This window comes from Centroberyx affinis, unplaced genomic scaffold, assembly GCF_046629955.1.
Source record: "Centroberyx affinis isolate AG114_WGS23_722 - 3 ecotype Tasmania unplaced genomic scaffold, CSIRO-AGI_Caff_v1 ptg004997l_1, whole genome shotgun sequence".
Taxonomy (NCBI): Eukaryota; Metazoa; Chordata; class Actinopteri; order Beryciformes; family Berycidae; genus Centroberyx; species Centroberyx affinis.
Genome location: NW_027282462.1, coordinates 118,581 through 135,664, shown reverse-complemented (window position 1 = coordinate 135,664; position 17,084 = coordinate 118,581). Strand labels below are relative to the sequence as shown.

Sequence of the window (17,084 nt, the reverse complement as noted above, 5' to 3'; positions counted from 1 at the left end):
TTTTTATTGCTGGTGTCTGTTAAAACGGAAGTTTGTTGCCCCCGCCCCCATTTCACTGAAGAAGCATGGACCAAGCTTCTTCGGGACATGGTTTCCCGTGTCCCGCTGAAAGTGGTGAGAAATTGATATGAACTAAGATTAGCGTACCATATTGTGTGCTTGGATAACGTTACCAAGAACTATTCACAATATGTGTAACGAAACACCGTGTCTAAAAGATTAGCTAGCTACATCTTTTGCTCCTCTCTAGATTAAGTTAGCTAACTTTAGCTAGCTCTTAAACTACACTAGGACGCCTACGTCCTCGGCCGACATTACTGTCTTTCAGAGGCTGTAGCGGGCTCAGTTTTAAAGCTAGAGTGAAGATACTGGTATCATATGAAACTAGATGACCTAAGGCATTGGCACGAACCATGTCATGCTAGCTTGTCGGGAGGAGGCTAAATAACTAGACTAGAAAAACTTGACACAGTGCTGAGCTCCATCTCAAATTAATCTTCAGGTCCCAGCTTTCAGATGATGTATACCACTTCTATGTGGCATAGAAGTGGTATACCCCCCCTAAAAACACAGCGGTGAAGTTAGTTTTAGGTTGGATATTCAACAGACATTCACTCCGGATCCAGCAGCGTCTTCTTAATCAGTTTCACCCAGTGTTAGCAGTGAGAGGGCGGTTAGCTCACCTCCGAGCACTCGATCTTAACCACAGGGGTTTCACTTAGGGACCATCAATAAATTTGTGTTTGAATGACACAAAACCAATGTTATTTTAAATACCTTCGTGCTGACTTGTCCATTAGCGGAAATTATGATTACAAAATTATACTAAATTGGTCTCATATAGCACTCCTATTTTGATTGCTAATGTTTAAGTAATTTGGTGGTTAGGGTTGTGGTTGTGGTGGGACTAGTTAATGCCAATTATCTCTTGTCACCAGTGGTCGAGCAGCGAATTACAAACAGGCAAGGGACATAATTGTAAATGCAGTCAATCATTCAGAGATCTTTCAGTAGGATACAACAAACACACTTTTTATGACCATTTGATTTTGATATATAGCCCCAACACCAATATGCTGTGCTGTGCATCAAGACCTAAGTACAATAGCTCTCTTTAGCCTCAAATAGCCTATAAGTTGCAGGTTTTGATATATTGGATAGTTGCTTGTAATTACTGTCAAATAATGTTTATATAAAGTAAACCCCGTGCATTAATGGGAAAAGTCTGTAGATATATTGGATAGTTGTTTGTAATTACAGTCAAATAATATTTATATAAAGTAAACACATACATTAATGGGAAAAGTCTGTAGATATATTGGATAGTTGCTTGTAATCACTATCAAATATTGTTTATATAAGGTAAACCCCATGCATTAATGGGAAAAGCCTGTAGACATATTGGATAGTTGCTTGTAATTACTGTCAAATAATGTTTATAGTAATGACTGTTAAAATTATGTTTCTTTAAGCTATTATCACATGATCTTATATTTTTTACAGTATAAAACCAATATTTAACATGAATTTACTGTAAATAGATTGGATAATCACATAAAATAAAAGCCTAAAGCTGTCAAGATACTGTTAATGGGCTTTAAAGGAGGGTAATTTGAATGTAATTTTACATAATTTGTATGTGTTTTACATCCAGAAATCTGTACTTTGATGGGGAGTTCTTGTGGATGGATTGGATAATCCTATGAATTTACCAAATAATACTGTATGAAAACAAGTCTTTATTTAAATTAGATAATTTTAAGGTATTTCTGCAATATTTTTTCATTTTTTGTGCAGATTTATACATTTGTTTAACATTCTAGAGATGTTTTATAATGAGATTTTTTTTTTATTCTACAACAGTTGCTAAAAAATCTCTGCAAAAATGCAGAGATTATACAGCAAATATCTGTATTTTTAAAAAAAATCTCTGTAGAATAACTAAAGGTTTTTAACTGTAATTTGACGGTAAGTGTTTGGTAACTGTTGCTGCCTGACTTTTTACCTTTTTTTAACGATTTAAAAAAAAATGTTTTTACATTAAATTTAAAGTTTTACTGTAAAAAAACAGAAAGTTGCCGTAATTTTACATACAGGAATAGGATGTGTATTTTTTTGTGTTTTTACATAGAATTCAATGTAATTTAACATTCAAGACAATTAAGCAATTGAATAATCCTGTTAAAAATCTATAATTTCCCATTATATTAATTTACAGATTATAACCTTTATTTTATGGTTAATATTTTTAATAAAAGTGATTTACTGTATTTTTATGGCATTTACACTTAATGTAGAAAAAACAAAAAAAACCTGTAAAATAATACAGTGAATTTCTGTGAAATAGGCTAACTTTTTTTTTTACAGTGTAGGCTATGCCCTTTTGATGCAAGGTTATGCATGTTTTTTTCTCGCCATCTACTCTGACTTCATACCGATCCCCCCATTAGGCTACATTGCCTAAAATCGCATATGTTGAAGACGGTTTATGTTTTTTCATCTGAGCCTTTATCAACACAAAGTGACGCCCTTGGTTGAAGCGGTAAGCATGGAGTAGCTTGATACCAACAAGACCTCCAAACCATACGACCAAATACGTCGTTTGTCCCTACGCTCTAATATGACCCACAGGAGCGTTTCCTAAATTAGCGCCCCCGCGGTGGCAGGAATTGAATTACGTCCTAATGGTTGGTTAATGGTTAAGTTTAGGCAATTTAAACAAGTTTGGTTAAGTTTAGGCAATTAAAACAAGTTTGGTGAAGTTTAGGCAAATAAAACAAGTTTGGTTAAGGTTAGGGTTATGGTTAAGGTCAAGTTTAGGCAAATAAAACAAGTTTGGTTAAGGTTAGCGTTATTATGGTTAAGGTCAAGTTTAGGCAAATAAAACAAGTTTGGTTAAGGTTAGCGTTATTATGGTTAAGGTCAAGTTTAGGCAAATAAAACAACATGGATTATGGTTGTGGTTAGGCAACTAAAACTACTTGGTTAAGGTTAGGAAAATGGTTTGGTCACGGTTACATTAAAAAACATAAAAAGTAAATAACCTAACGGCTGTGTCTTCCTTGAAAACGCTGAGACTCGAACCGCGGCCGCCGACATCGAAGACAATCGTATACGCTCATTCTCTATCCCCGGCCACAATACCCTTACTTTCCACCGTGCTACTTCAATGTTGAGAGAGAAACTTGCCAGTCACGTGACGTGGACGCATTGTCGTTATTTACACGACCGCTAGAGGTCGCTTAATTTAAAACGTAACTATAGGTGTATTAGCTGCTTGTACAAACGACCTATGGGGTCGTTTTTTGGGGGAGGACAGTCTCATTGATACCTATGGCTGAGTGTTATGGGTTTCTAACTTATAACTAGGCTATATATTGGAAGGACATGTTAAAACTACCTGTCAGCCAACTTAATCAACATAATTTCCCGTTGTCATGTAGGGGCTACGCTTCATTAAAAAAAAAAAAAAAAGAGGAAGTTGTAGAAAGCTCTAGATTCACCAATGTGTTCTTAAGACATTAAGAAATGACAAAAGAGGACATTTTGGGAAGTTCTTAAGAAGGCTCTTAAGTGCAATTCCTCAATATTTTCTTAGTAACAGTCTAATTTCTTACGAATTTCTTAAATGTTCCTACCTAAGAACTTCTCAAAATAGGGCCTGAACTAATTATAGTTAATAAACTTTAGACTTACTACCACTGAGGCCAGGAGACGAGGCTAGGAGGCAACACAAAGTGCTCCCATCGACAAAACAACTGGGGAAAACCTATTTAGGACAACTACAACTGATGAGGTAGATATGAAAAGACTGAAACATTGGTTGCTGTCGGTAACTGTAAAAGTTGATAGCTTATACAATAAACATGAGGCAGAGGCCTACTTGGCCATAAACCAAATAAAGCTATTCAATAAATGTTAATCTTAATGTTAGGTGTAGGGGAACCTATGAAGACTTTTAACTATAACCTAATTGCCTAAAATTTGTTTACATTATTTTTAGCATTTGCAATTTTTTTTTCTTTCTTAAAATTAAGAAAGAAATCAAGAACAAATTTGAGAACTTTCATTTCAAGAATACCATTTATTTGTACGTTTTTTCTTAGGAAGAAAAGAAGAAAGTTCAGAAAATATATAAAAACTGTTGAGAATAGCATTTTTTTCCTTTTTTTCCCCTTAAGACTAAAGTTAAGAAAAGAATGGCACTTGAGAAGATTTTTTTTCTTAAGAAGGTTTTGTGAATCTATCACATTTAAGGTAGTTTTCCTTCCTGCCACTTTGCTATGCAAATCCATCACCTCAATCATATCAGATTTATTTCTCAAAAAGTTAAAATTATTTTACTTAAAGCACTTATACAGTATGTAGAACATTTATCCAATATATAATTGTTTTAATTCATTTTGATAGCATAGGATAAACGCTGCAGGAAAATGAGTCTAGGATACAGGCAACCATGTGCCATGAAAATCTGCAGTTTTTCATTTAGATTTAGTCTGGCGACGTATCACGTTGCTTGCAGCTGGAGTTGCTCGGGGCGTCAGATTCTCCCTCTCCTGTGAGTCGTCCTCCTCATTTCCACTTGTTGCCTCTTGCTGTGCGCTTTCTGTGAGAACATAGAAAATGGTTTGTTATACTGAGTTTACACTACTGAAGGGAGGGGATATATAGGCCTAGTGCTAAGGTGTTTAGGGTGTTCAAAAACATTTCTCAGTATATTTAAATAACAATGTAATCGGGATGATAATGGGGTTAAATGCCAATAAAAAAAGTTGGGGAGCAAAAATTGGTGACTTACGGGTCGTTCCAGGTCTCATACAAGCCCATACAACAATTATGGCAAGGCCGGCAAGGACAGCAAGGACGACAATGTCTGACCGTGTGACAGTGTGACCGTGCATGCCAGCGACTTTGTTTTTACCACCTGAAAGTATAGAGAAAGATGTTTAGGTTGGAATCAAGGTGCTGCTCTGCAGGTTTGTTTCCAAGATAACCTGTTTACTCAATTTGTCTAGTTCATCTTTAGTGTGCCGCTTGTGATTTAAGAAAAGGTGCAATGATTGCTGTAATTTTCAGCAGGTATGGTGCAAAAAAATAAAATGACAACAATCATATTTCATAACTGCTTCTTTCCTCTTGTGCCTGTGTTGTGTCTTGTCAATATTTTATCTCCATCGTCACAGTGAGACACTTCACCTCAGTATCTGTGCACTGTGCATCTAACTTCATCAACTATTAAAAGGAAGTAAAGCTGAGGACACAGTAAAAGATTTTTCCAATCATAAATGACAATGAAAATATTGAGCAGCGCACATTTAACAACTGAATTTTGCAGATTTTCAGTCTCTTGTGATGCACACACACAACAACGGCTGTCTTTGAGGAGCATAAATCAAAGTTAAAGTTCTGTTATTGTGGAAACTTAACTATGAATCTTCGCACCTCAGCTGCACATTTTCACACAACTCCCACAATCCTCTTGAAAGATCAAAAACTGTAAAGAATCTGTACTTCTGTTTTCTAGAGAACAGCTAAAAGGATATTTACCTGCTTCTTTGGGCTCATCTTGCTCCTCCGTCCTGCTGCTTTTGTCTTTTGGTACTTTTGGTACTTTTTAAAATGACAGACAAAAGTGTTCAGTTTAGCTAGTTTCAGACACACGACTATCATTGCGGGGTTTAATTTCAAAACACCTTATATCCATTCTGGGGAAAGAATGATGAATTTTTTTTTTTTAAAAAAGCACATGAATGCATTTGAGGAATTCTACTCCAAAATGCTTTATATCCATTTTGTTATCACCTGAAGTTCATCGTTAAATATCTCTGGAATTGAGTTTGTAAAAGTGTTATCACTTTGTCAAACAAGGACTACAATCAGCTACAATTCTTAAAAACAATACTGCAAATTGCTGTAATTTCATGCTGTCATTTTATAATATATCATTTTGCAAGAGCCGGCGTTTATCAAATGGTGAATATCTCATTTTGGAACGAAACTCGTAATTTTCTGATGCCCCCATTTGGAAAGCAAGAGATTTAAGATGATTAATAACTTCAGTGCTGCTCCACAGTGAATTTTATGGCCAGCAATCATTTCTGAGAAAGTAGATCAATTTTTCAAATGGAGCAAAACATTATTTAGCTACACATACAAAAAAAATGGAATTTAGTGTACAGCAGCAGCAAAAAGGCCAGATCTGTGTCGGAAGGGTTAAAAATTTGACTTTTTTTGTTGCAGTGCAAATGCAGCCATATCATTTCATTGTGACTTCAATTCTGTGAACCACAGGATTAGCTTCACTGTGCTTACCAACAGTCAGGTTAACTAAACCTTTCTTGTCTCTCCATTTTGTAACAAGGCATGTGTATCTTCCTTCATCAGACGGCTGCACGCTGGAGAGTTTCAGTGAAATGTTTCCTTTGGTCATTTCCTCATGGAAGAGAGATGTTCTGTTTTCGAATCGCTTGTCCTGAATATCAGGGCTGTCTGCTCCGTGTCGATAAACGTGGACAAAGCTTTTATTGAGCGTCCACTCCACTGTCAGTTCCTTCACATCTGACGGGGGCTCCAGGTGACACGGCAGAATGACGTCACCACCGATAACTGCCTCTATTGGCTGAAGTGAACCAATCACCTCTGTATTTTCTGGAGAAACAAATATTACATTTAGACCCAATAAAGCCTCTGTAGTCGTGACTCATCTGTAACAAAGTCCAAAAAAGACAGCCTGCTTTTTAAATACTTTCTTGAATTACAGAATTGAGGAATCTGTGGTTTTGAATTGAGTGGTGCGACAACTGAATATCAGCCATTAAATATCAGACAGGATCTCTCCCATCATCCCCCAGTCATTCACACACTCAACATGCAGGTTTAGCGTTGTGGTTTGTTGTTTGTTTATCTGTTTGCCAGGAGACAACAAGTTGTGGTTGGTTAAATTAAAGAACACAAAGAGACTTGCATATTTTCTTACGACCAGGAAGAGTAAAGCTTGTCAATATATTCCTACTTATTTTAAATGCAGCCTGTGAAGTTTGGCATATTTAATGATTTGTACACAAAATATAGCTAAATAATATAGGCTACATACAAAGGTGTAACAACAACACAGTGTCAGTAGGCCTAGACTGTTACATTTGGGTTGGTCCACCTCTGTACCTTTGAACATTAGGTGGTTGGAATTAAGTAGGCCTACTATCACAATATTATCATGTAGGCTACTTTTCATTAATACACAGATTAACGCTAGAAAGCACCATCAACTGACTTTAAAATTGAAATGTTTCAGTTTATAAAATGTCCCTCCCTGATTTTTAATGGGTTACTGTAGAAACCAGCGGCCATATTCTCAAAGAGTTTAGTCATGTTGCCTGGGTCCAGACCTTTGAATCCGCCCACTCCACCAAGTTGAGTTGACAATTCTGTCTGATATCAGGCAAGTCCTAGTGGTGAAATCCTAAAAAAAATTGAATTATGACGTTTTCTAAGAATGTCCCCCTTGTGAATCCTACTATCCTATACTATCTTATATATAGCCTATACTATAAAATATACTATAAAATGAGGAATTTCCTGGGTATGGACTAGTAACATTAAATAATCAAAGTTAAAAGCTCATCACAAAGCATCATTGTCCTTGACTGAGACTTGGCAGGAAATTAAGGAAGTTATGAGGAGTATGTTCACAGTGTTTGTCACTGCGGCCCCAGTGTTGTTAGATTTTCAAAATGCGCAGAGAAGGCAGATAAAGTTATATTAATTACATTGACCCTAGCTCCACTTGCCAGCTTTCCCTTAGAGCCACAAAACCCACTGGCCTTTCTTGATAGGCTACCTTACGGCTGAGTGTTATGGGTTTTAACTTATAACTAGTTTTTCAGTTTCTTATCTGGCAGTCAAAATAGGCGTAAATGTCAAAATAAAAAATCATGATAATTCTAAAGGACATGTTAAAATCACCCGTCATCCAACTTAATCGACGTAATTTCCCGTTGTCATGTAGCTTCATTAAAAAACGGAAGAAACAGAAAGGGGGAAGTTGTAGAAAGCCCTAGAAAGTTATAAAAAGTTCTTGACAAATGAATGACCTGCTAGAGTAAGTAGTAGCCTAAGCAAATGGACATCAGTCGTGTCAGTGTAGAAGCAAGTCAATACAAGTTCATTGTAATTAGGCCTAGCTGTCCCGTCTGTGGCAGAGTGAACAAAAAGCACAAAAACGATCAGTCCCACTTTCCCGTTCATTTTCTAAAGAGGACGCTGGATCAAAGATGATGAAGTTTTCACCAACCACCCGTGTAGTCGATAGTCTCCTACAAAATACAAAATAAAATATTGGATTTTATTGTTTTCAGCGGCAAAAATCTAAGCAGAGGCATTCTCCATTCTGCCCCGCATGCCGGCGATTAAAACACTTTCTCTTTCTGTTTTGTCATGAATCTCCTATGTTATCATTATAACATTCCTGTGGGAACTTATTGTGTGTCTGTGGTTCACAGTGATTAATGTATTGTGACTTTATTGTACTCTATGGTAAACATTTTTTTTATCTCCTATGATATCACTATATGGGAACTTCCCATACCAGTAGACAGTGGCGTCGCCAGGGTCTTTCTTTCGGGGCTTAAACCCCGAATATTTTGAGATTAGCCCCGAATATTTTTGATGAGTTAATATGTCCTCAGTGAAGTTTTATATTGTTCAAGATTTCTGTCGCCTCTCACCATCCACGCTCCATTGTGAGCCTGTCTACAGAGATCTGTCCGCACAGTGCGGGATAAATTCGAGTAGAGCGGGCCGGTTATTTTACGTGAGCCAGCTGTGAAGCCCGGCTTTGGGTGCATCGGGGTACATGCCGGGACACAAATCGAACTCATCCGTCGCTGCTTGCTATGTGTGTCTGTTTGGTAGGCTACTGGGGGCTCTGCCAACCTGTCATCGTGTAGTTTGAGTTGAACTAAAGAAACAGGCTCCGTTATGGATGATTTTAATCGGTCGGTCTAGTCTAGGTCAGACAAGGCAAGGTGGGCTACAGCCAGGAAACCCAATGTCAGGAAAAGACAGGTTATGGATCTTCTTCACGTTTTCAAAAGAGGAAGAAAGGTAAAATATGTTATAGCCTAGGTTAGTTTAATCAAGTGATTGATTATCCATATCTGGAAAGACAGCAAAAATCAGGCAGCTGTGTGGTGGCGAGTTGACTGACAGGCGGCCAGATGGTATGTATGAATGTAGGCTATATAATCATATTCCTGTAATATTCCTACAGATGTGTTGTAGTGTGTTTGTGGTACTCAATAGTGAAATTATAGTGAGTTTATTGTACTTTATGGGTTTTTTTTTTGTTTTGTTTTTTATCTCCTGTGGCAGGCCTATTCAATTGGCGGCCCGCGGGCCACATCCGGCCCAGAAGCAACCTCCGAGTGGCCCAGCGAGCTTGAATTAAATAGGCTATTTTAATAGCGATTTTAATATTTTAATTGTAATATTGTTTTTATAAAAATTTGGACTCGTTTTCACTCGTCATGAATTTATTTCCTCCGTGGCAGAAAAACACGTTACACGAGCCTTCAGAAACTCCTGCAGGTTAAACTGATCTAACGAAACACTTTTGGGGCTGACTGACTCTAACAGACTCACTATAAACAGACTGTAAGACACTCGCTAGCCTAGCAACATTAAGGCTACAAACAACTCATAATGCAACACTCTGTGTAGGAGTCGGTTTTACACCGGCACTTTATCCATTTAAAAAGAATATCTGATGTTGTGAACACGTTTGTCTAGTCCTCGAATATAAGACGACCCCCACTTTTTCTGAAAATATGTCTCTGTCAACCCTGAAACGTAAAATTGACAATGAAAAGCGTCGGTTTAACCAAATAATAGGTAATCAGTGGTGGAAAGTAAGTAAGTACATTTACTCAAGTAGTGTACTGAAGTACAGTTTTGAGGTAGCCTACTTGTTCTTTACTTGAGTATTTCCATTATATGCTACTTTGTACTTATACTTCACTACATTTTAGAAGGAAATATTTTACTTTTTACTCCATTACATTTATTTCACAGCTATAGTTACTTTTCAGATCAATATTTTATATTTAAAACATTTGATCATCTTTATAAAATAATTATAAAATAGCATTGTTATAGATTAGACTACCCAAAAGTATAGCTAAATTGTTAAGATTAGCTTCACGTTGACAACTTTAAAATGCTGCTTACATGTACATGTATGTCAAGAAATCAGTATTAATATTCCAATAATTTATGAAAAATATAACTCTCTAAATGGGGACAGTTTGCATAATGAGTATGTTTACTCTGATACTCTAAGTACATTTTGCTGCCAATACTTATGTGCTTTTACTTAAGTAAGATTTTGAATGCAGGACTTTTACTTGTAATGGAGTATCTTTACATTGTTGTATTGCTACTTTAGTGAAGTAAAAGATCTCAGTACTTCTTCCACCACTGTGTGTAATAGAGTGTGTTATTGGTTACTGTTATTGCCACTTGTTATGATTCTGTGCATTGAGCTCGTTTTTATTCTGTTTCTGCACTTTGTGATGTGCCTGGGTCAGATATGTGACCAAAAATATATTTTTTTATTTCAAAAGTGAAACAATATACATTGCTATTTTTTACTACATTCATTTGCGTTTGTTTAAATTCATCATTACCAAAAGCTAAAAAAAAAAAGGTTTTAAATAGGCTGCTGAAAATGTCTGGCCCATCTACATTTCCCGGTTTTAAAATCTGGCCCAACTGAATTTGTAATTGAATAGCCCTGTCCTATGGTATCACTATAACATTCCTGTGGGAACTTATTGAGTGTCTGTGGTTCACAGTGATTAATTTATAGTGACTTTGTTAATGGTATTTTCAGTGGTGTAGTGGTGCCTGGAGAAGTGGGTATACTCTTAATTTATGACCCAATTTTTCTTTTTCTTTTAAAGCGGCCCGTCCAGCAGGTCAGACTAATAATTTTCGTCATAGTTTTCGTCAACGACATTTTTCCATTGACGAAAACGAGATAACTAAATAAAAAATAATTTATGATGACAAAAACTATCACGAAATGTATTGACAATTTCGTCAACGAATAAAAACGAGACGAAAATGTTAGGGAGAGACGAGTTGGGAAGAGATCCAAACAGAAATAGTCTCTGTGCGGTCTGTCTCTCGCTCTCTCTCTGTCTCTCGCGCTCGCCCTCTGTGTCGCTCTCTCTCTCTCTCTGTCTCGCTCTGTCTCTCTCTGTCTCGCGCTCTCCCTCTGTGTCGCTCTGTCTCTCTCTCTCTCTCTCTCTCTCTCTCGCTCTTTGCAGCACACTACTGAATGATGCGCATCAGAGAGGATTTAGAAGTGGGTATACGCAATGCCGACTGAAAAATAAGTAGCTATACACCGTATACCTGCGTATACCCTGCACTACACCACTGGGTATTTTCTATCTCCTATGGTATCACTATAAGGGGACTTCCCATAGTGACTGCTGTTTCCCCAACCCACCAGTAGATGGCGTGATCTGCAGCCTATCAACTTTCTATCAAGTTACTACAGTATAATGTGGCATTAAAAAGTCTAGTTTCAGGTGATACTCACAATATTGTGAAAATTAATCTATACATAAAGTATGATTCCCTGCTGTAATGCACTGGGCATCACGTCATCATGCATGAACATACAATGATAAAAATTACAGTGGTAAAAAGAAAAAGAAGAATAAACTTATAGCACTTTTTAAACAAACATTTGAACAATGTTAGATTACAATAACGAATAGATGCATACTTTAACTCTTCTCCCTTTGAGTTTTGGTGTGCGTCACTGACTGTGTAAATGTATTTATATTGTATAGCATGGCATTAGCTAGTGTTATTTACTGCATTTACCATGCAATATTTCAACTAAATGCTACTAATACTGCTCACAGAGCTTCAGAGCCCCTACAAGCTTCATTTATGGTCTTATTCTGACCCCTAGTGGTCATGTACGTAAATTGCGCCAACCATCACTGTATTGGTATTTGCTGTTGTGATATTGATAGTTTTGTCATTAATTCCTGTGTGCTTCCCAGTAACTGCCAAATTATAAGTTACTATTATATACCGTTATGTCCTTTATAAAAATCGTATCAACACACACCCCACTTGACAGTCAGGTAACCCTTTTAAATTACAGGCCATGAGTAAAACAGATGTAATAATTAGTTATAGCATTAGAATGGCTAGTAATACTGAATACTACTACTAATAATAATAATAATACAGTGATAATATTACTGAGTAATATCCCAGTAAAAAAAGGTGCTTTTTTGCGCAATTTCCTGTTGCCATATAGCCTGTCTCTCACTCTTTAAAAAAAAAAAAAACTCTGTCAAGGTGTGTAAAGCTCTAGAAAGTTCTACACATTTCGTGACGATTACATTACCTGCTAAAGATAAATCAAGCAAGAAATACTAAAATAACATAGTGAGGAAATTAATATCAGCCATTTCAATGTGGAAGCAACTCCGTCATGATAATTAATATAATGAATGAACGCCTACCTGCTCCGTGAATAATCGTGAGAAAAATCAGCACGATCAGTCCCACTTTCCCGTTCATTATCAAATCAGGAAACTGAATGAAAGATGAAGTTTTCTGCTTTTTAAGTGATAAAAAAACCATGTGAAATACTGTGTTTTAATGTTATCAGCGGCAAAAACTAAGTAGATCCATTCTGCATGCCAACCTGCCGCGACAGACAGATTTCTCTTTCTGTTTTTCTTTTGGCTAAGGTGAGTCCGTCAAGGAAGTTGGCAGCTTGTTTTGTTCAGGCGGGAAGCCCCAACCCAACCGGATATGAGTGTGAGGGGCAGTTTAACTATGATTTTAACATGTATGATTTCAGTTGCTCTCCATGGAGATTCAGTATTTTCACCAATTGCCTGACTGTGTCTTGAGTCACCAAATGTAATTCTTCATATCCGTGAAACCTGCCATGCTGGATCAACTGATCCTGGAGAAATAAACTTGAACTTTTCCTTTCACCAATTTTCTGTAATAGAGTGCCATTTTTTTTATACCAGTGGAGTGATCTACCTTATTCTGACTTTTTTCAAAATGCTGACACTTGCTGAAACAAGTGAAACTGCGTTGGAAACAAGTGGGATGATCTCACCCACCCACTGGTAGAATTGGTAGAAACATCCTGAAACATTCTTTCGATTAAAAGAAGGAATAGACGCATACTTTACTTACTGTTCATGTAAATTTATTTCTATTGTATAGCATGACTGTTAATAACTGCATTTACCATGACATATTTCCATAAACTCAGTGCTGTCATGCTCACAGAGGTTCAGAGCCTACACTGTTCATTTAAGGTCTTAAACTGACCCCTAGTGGACATTTACATAAATTGCTCCAACCATCACTGTATTGGTATTTGCTGTTGTGATATTGATCGTTTTGTCATTAATTCCTGTGTGCTTCCCAGTAACTGCCAAATTATAAGTTACTATTATATACCGTTAGGTCCTTTATAGAAATCATATCAACACACACCCCACTTGACAGGTAACCCTTTTAAATTACAGGCCATGAGTAAAACAGATGTAATAATTAGTTATAGCATTAGAATGCCTAGTAATTACTGAGTAATATCCCAGTAAAAAAAAGGTGCTTTTACCAAGCTAGACCTTTTGTGGCAACCCATTACTATACAGACCGAAAGGGTACTGTGTGCATCAACATACTGACGGCAAGGGATTTGACAAAGCTTCAATATAGGACGGGTTGGGAATGAGAATGGGTTGAATTACTATAGTGTAAAGTTTGCTATAGGAATGTGTAACTGTCTATTGCTGTTTGATTGACTGTAACGTTATCTATATATGCTGCAGTAATGTATATTATCTTTGAGTTAATCGGAATAGTCATTTAAAAAGATCAGGAGATACGGCCAGCAGAGTTCAGGTGATTAGATGGTGAAGAGAGTTAAAATAAGTGTGTTTCTGGTTTTGCTAAAGCTGGTGTTGATGCCATAAAAGTGATGCCCGTCTCCTAACTGGTACCCTTGTACACAATAATATTCAATTCGTAAGAAAGTCTCAACATGGTGCATTAATTTAGACCAGTGATAAGGAGGACTGTGTCAGAGTCATGACACGAATCTGAAATTAATCGACACCCCTCCAGCCAATCAGAATCAAGTATTCAGGCCAGTGTTAAATATAGATCATATTTTGAGAGCTGACTTTTTTATCATGTCATGTTTTCTCTAGCAGGAGGAAGTTGAGCCACTTTTGTGGGAATATTGAGATTATTTTGATGTGTCCCTGGTTTGTGGAGGTCTACTGCTTTTAACTGTATTTACATGATGAGTGTAATATCGCCTAGCTACATTTAGCAACGTGTAGCAAGATGTGCACTTGACAATCGAAGTAGGCTGTAGTAGCTATTTCATGACTATTCATGTTAAATAATAATTGCATTTACAATACCGCCACTTTTGACATTATTATCCCTCCAAATTACAACTTACAACTTCTATCAGTCAGACAAGGCAGACGAGGGGGCGGAATAGCCGCAATCTACTCAGATCTGTGGATCTGTGGATGGTGAGGTTTTTGACCAAGAGGAGAATCTACGATTCTCGTCTGCCTTGGGCAGTGAGATCTGACGTAAATATCAGATCAAAAGTAGAATCAGGAAGGACAGGGGAAAAGAAAATTACAGAAAAACATATGGGTTCACTCACAATGAGCATCTAAAAGTGGGAGTATTTGTTGTGTTATTTTATCTTTCTATTTTACTTGATTTGATTCTTTTAATGCAGTGCATTTTGCTTGTTTCTTTTATATGAATTGTATCTTTTTTATCTGTCTATTATCTGTTTTTTATCTGTGCTTTTGCATCTATAGATGTACTTTGAGCTGCATGTTGTGTATGAAAGGTGTTACAAATAAAGGTTATTATTATATTATTATTATTGTAAAATATAAAATATTTTTTGGTGGGGCCCCTTGAGTATTTTTTGTAGGCTAGGCTCCGTTTTAAATCCCATCCATTACAGAACAGATTTTGTGTCTCTCCATCAGCAACAGAAACTGGATCAACTAACAAATCCAGTCAGAGAGAGAAGAGGAATCTGACTACTTTGAGTAGCCTATTTTATCTTCAAATTAACTAAAATAATCTAGTTTGACTGTCCTCTCTCCTTTTACAATCACATGGAAAAACAGAGCGTCATAAAACTGGGTCAGCCACACCTCACTGATATTATAGAGAGTACGCTATCTGATAGTATTTCCGCAATATAACTAACTGTTATATAATTGTGGCGTTCGAGTAATTTGATTGGACAGGAGCGCTCATATACAGCAGTGACATTTTTTGCATGCATCACTCCGCTTTACAGGTGTTAGATTATAGACAGTCGATGTGTTGCTTGGCAACAATTGGTAGTGGAATCCTGAGGGAACTGTTTTTGTTGGCGGAGACGAATAAAAGACAAAAATCGTATCTGTTGTCTCAAATTACCATTACTCGATAGCCTAACCTTTTTTTTTTTTTTTATAGAACTGTAGCCTATAACTCCCTCTCGTGTGATATTGCTTAAGTAGCTACCCGTAGAGACTCACATATTTATCAAAATATTCCTATTTATTTTAGATGCAGCCTGTAAATTAGGCCTATTTGCCTAAATCATTTGCACAGATAATGTAGCCTATAGGCTATAGAACGTGCATACAAGAACACCCTTAAATTGGTCCACCCGTGGCCCAACAAAGGTAAAGAGCCCACAGTGGATTTTTTTTATCATAGTTCTTAATGTTATTGCAGTCTGTACACGTTTTTTTTGACGCACAGATTATTCTTATGTTGTGTAAAACCAGAATAGGCCCACCTGCCATTAAATGCTATGCTTGGTGTTTTAGATGTGACTCGCACATCGGGATGCGCCACATGAACTCCTTCAATCACATCTCTTCCAGTCTAATCGACACAGGCCTATGCGCCATTTCCTGTTGCCATATATGTCTCTCACTCTTTAAAAAAAAAACTCTGTCAAGGTGTGTAAAGCTCTAGAAGGTTCTACACATTTCGTGACGATTAAGTTACCTGCTAAAGATAAATCAAGCAAGAAATACTAAAATAACATAGTGAGCCATTTCAATGTGGAAGCAACTCCGTCATGATAATTAATATGATGAATGAACGCCTACCTGCTCCGTGAATAGTCGTGAGAAAAATCAGCACGATCAGTCCCACTTTCCCGTTCATTATCAAATCAGGAAACTGAATGAAAGATTAAGTTTTCTGCTTTTTAAGTGATAAAAAAAAAACATGTGAAATACTGTGTTTTAATGTTATCAGCGGCAAAAACTAGGCAGATCCATTCTGCATGCCAACCTGCCGCGACAGACAGAGTTCTCTTTCGGTTTTTCTTTTGGCTAAGGTGAGTCCGTCAAGGAAGTTGGCAGCTTGTTTTGTTCAGGCGGGAAGCCCCAACCCAACCGGATTATGAGTGTGAGGGGCAGTTTAACTATGATTTTAACATGTATGATTTCAGTTGCTCTCCATGGGGATTCAGTATTTTCACCAATTGCCTGACTGTGTCTTGAGTCACCAAATGTAATTCTTCATATCCGTGAAGCCTGCCATGCTGGCTCAACTGATCCTGGAGAAATAAACTTGAACTTTTCCTTTCACCAATTTTCTTTAATAGAGTGCCATTTTTTTTATACCAGTGGAGTGATCTACCTTATTCTGCCTTTTTTCAAAATGCTGACACTTGCTGAAACAAGTGAAACTGCGTTGGAAACAAGTGGGATGATCTCACCCACCCACTGGTAGAATTGGTAGAAACATCCTGAAACATTCTTTCGATTAAAAGAAGGAATAGATGCATACTTAACTTACTGTTTATGTAAATCTATTTCTATTGTATAGCATGACATTACTGTTAATAACTGCATTTACCATGACATATTTCCATAAACTCAGTGCTGTCATACCAGTACTGCTCACGGAGCTTCAGAGCCTACACTGTTCATTTAAGGTCTTAAACTGACCCCTAGTGGACATTTATATAA

General features: G+C 37.0%; 1 protein-coding gene across 2 annotated transcripts; it reads right to left on the bottom strand.

Moving 5' to 3' along the window:
* Positions 1–4,086: 4,086 nt before the first annotated feature.
* Positions 4,087–16,434, bottom strand: LOC139666417 (butyrophilin-like protein 2). 2 transcript variants are annotated; one of them, XM_071545622.1, is made up of 5 exons: positions 16,215–16,434; positions 6,313–6,648; positions 5,548–5,610; positions 4,799–4,924; positions 4,087–4,606 (listed from the first exon to the last, which is right to left on the bottom strand). In XM_071545622.1, the coding sequence occupies exons 1-5, from the start codon at positions 16,270–16,272 to the stop codon at positions 4,482–4,484; spliced, it is 708 nt and encodes a 235-aa protein (XP_071401723.1). In that variant the 5' UTR covers positions 16,273–16,434; the 3' UTR covers positions 4,087–4,481. The 2 variants fall into 2 exon arrangements, with proteins under 2 accessions (XP_071401723.1, XP_071401722.1); XM_071545621.1 differs by lacking the exon at positions 16,215–16,434 and adding an exon at positions 12,552–12,762.
* Positions 16,435–17,084: the final 650 nt, after the last annotated feature.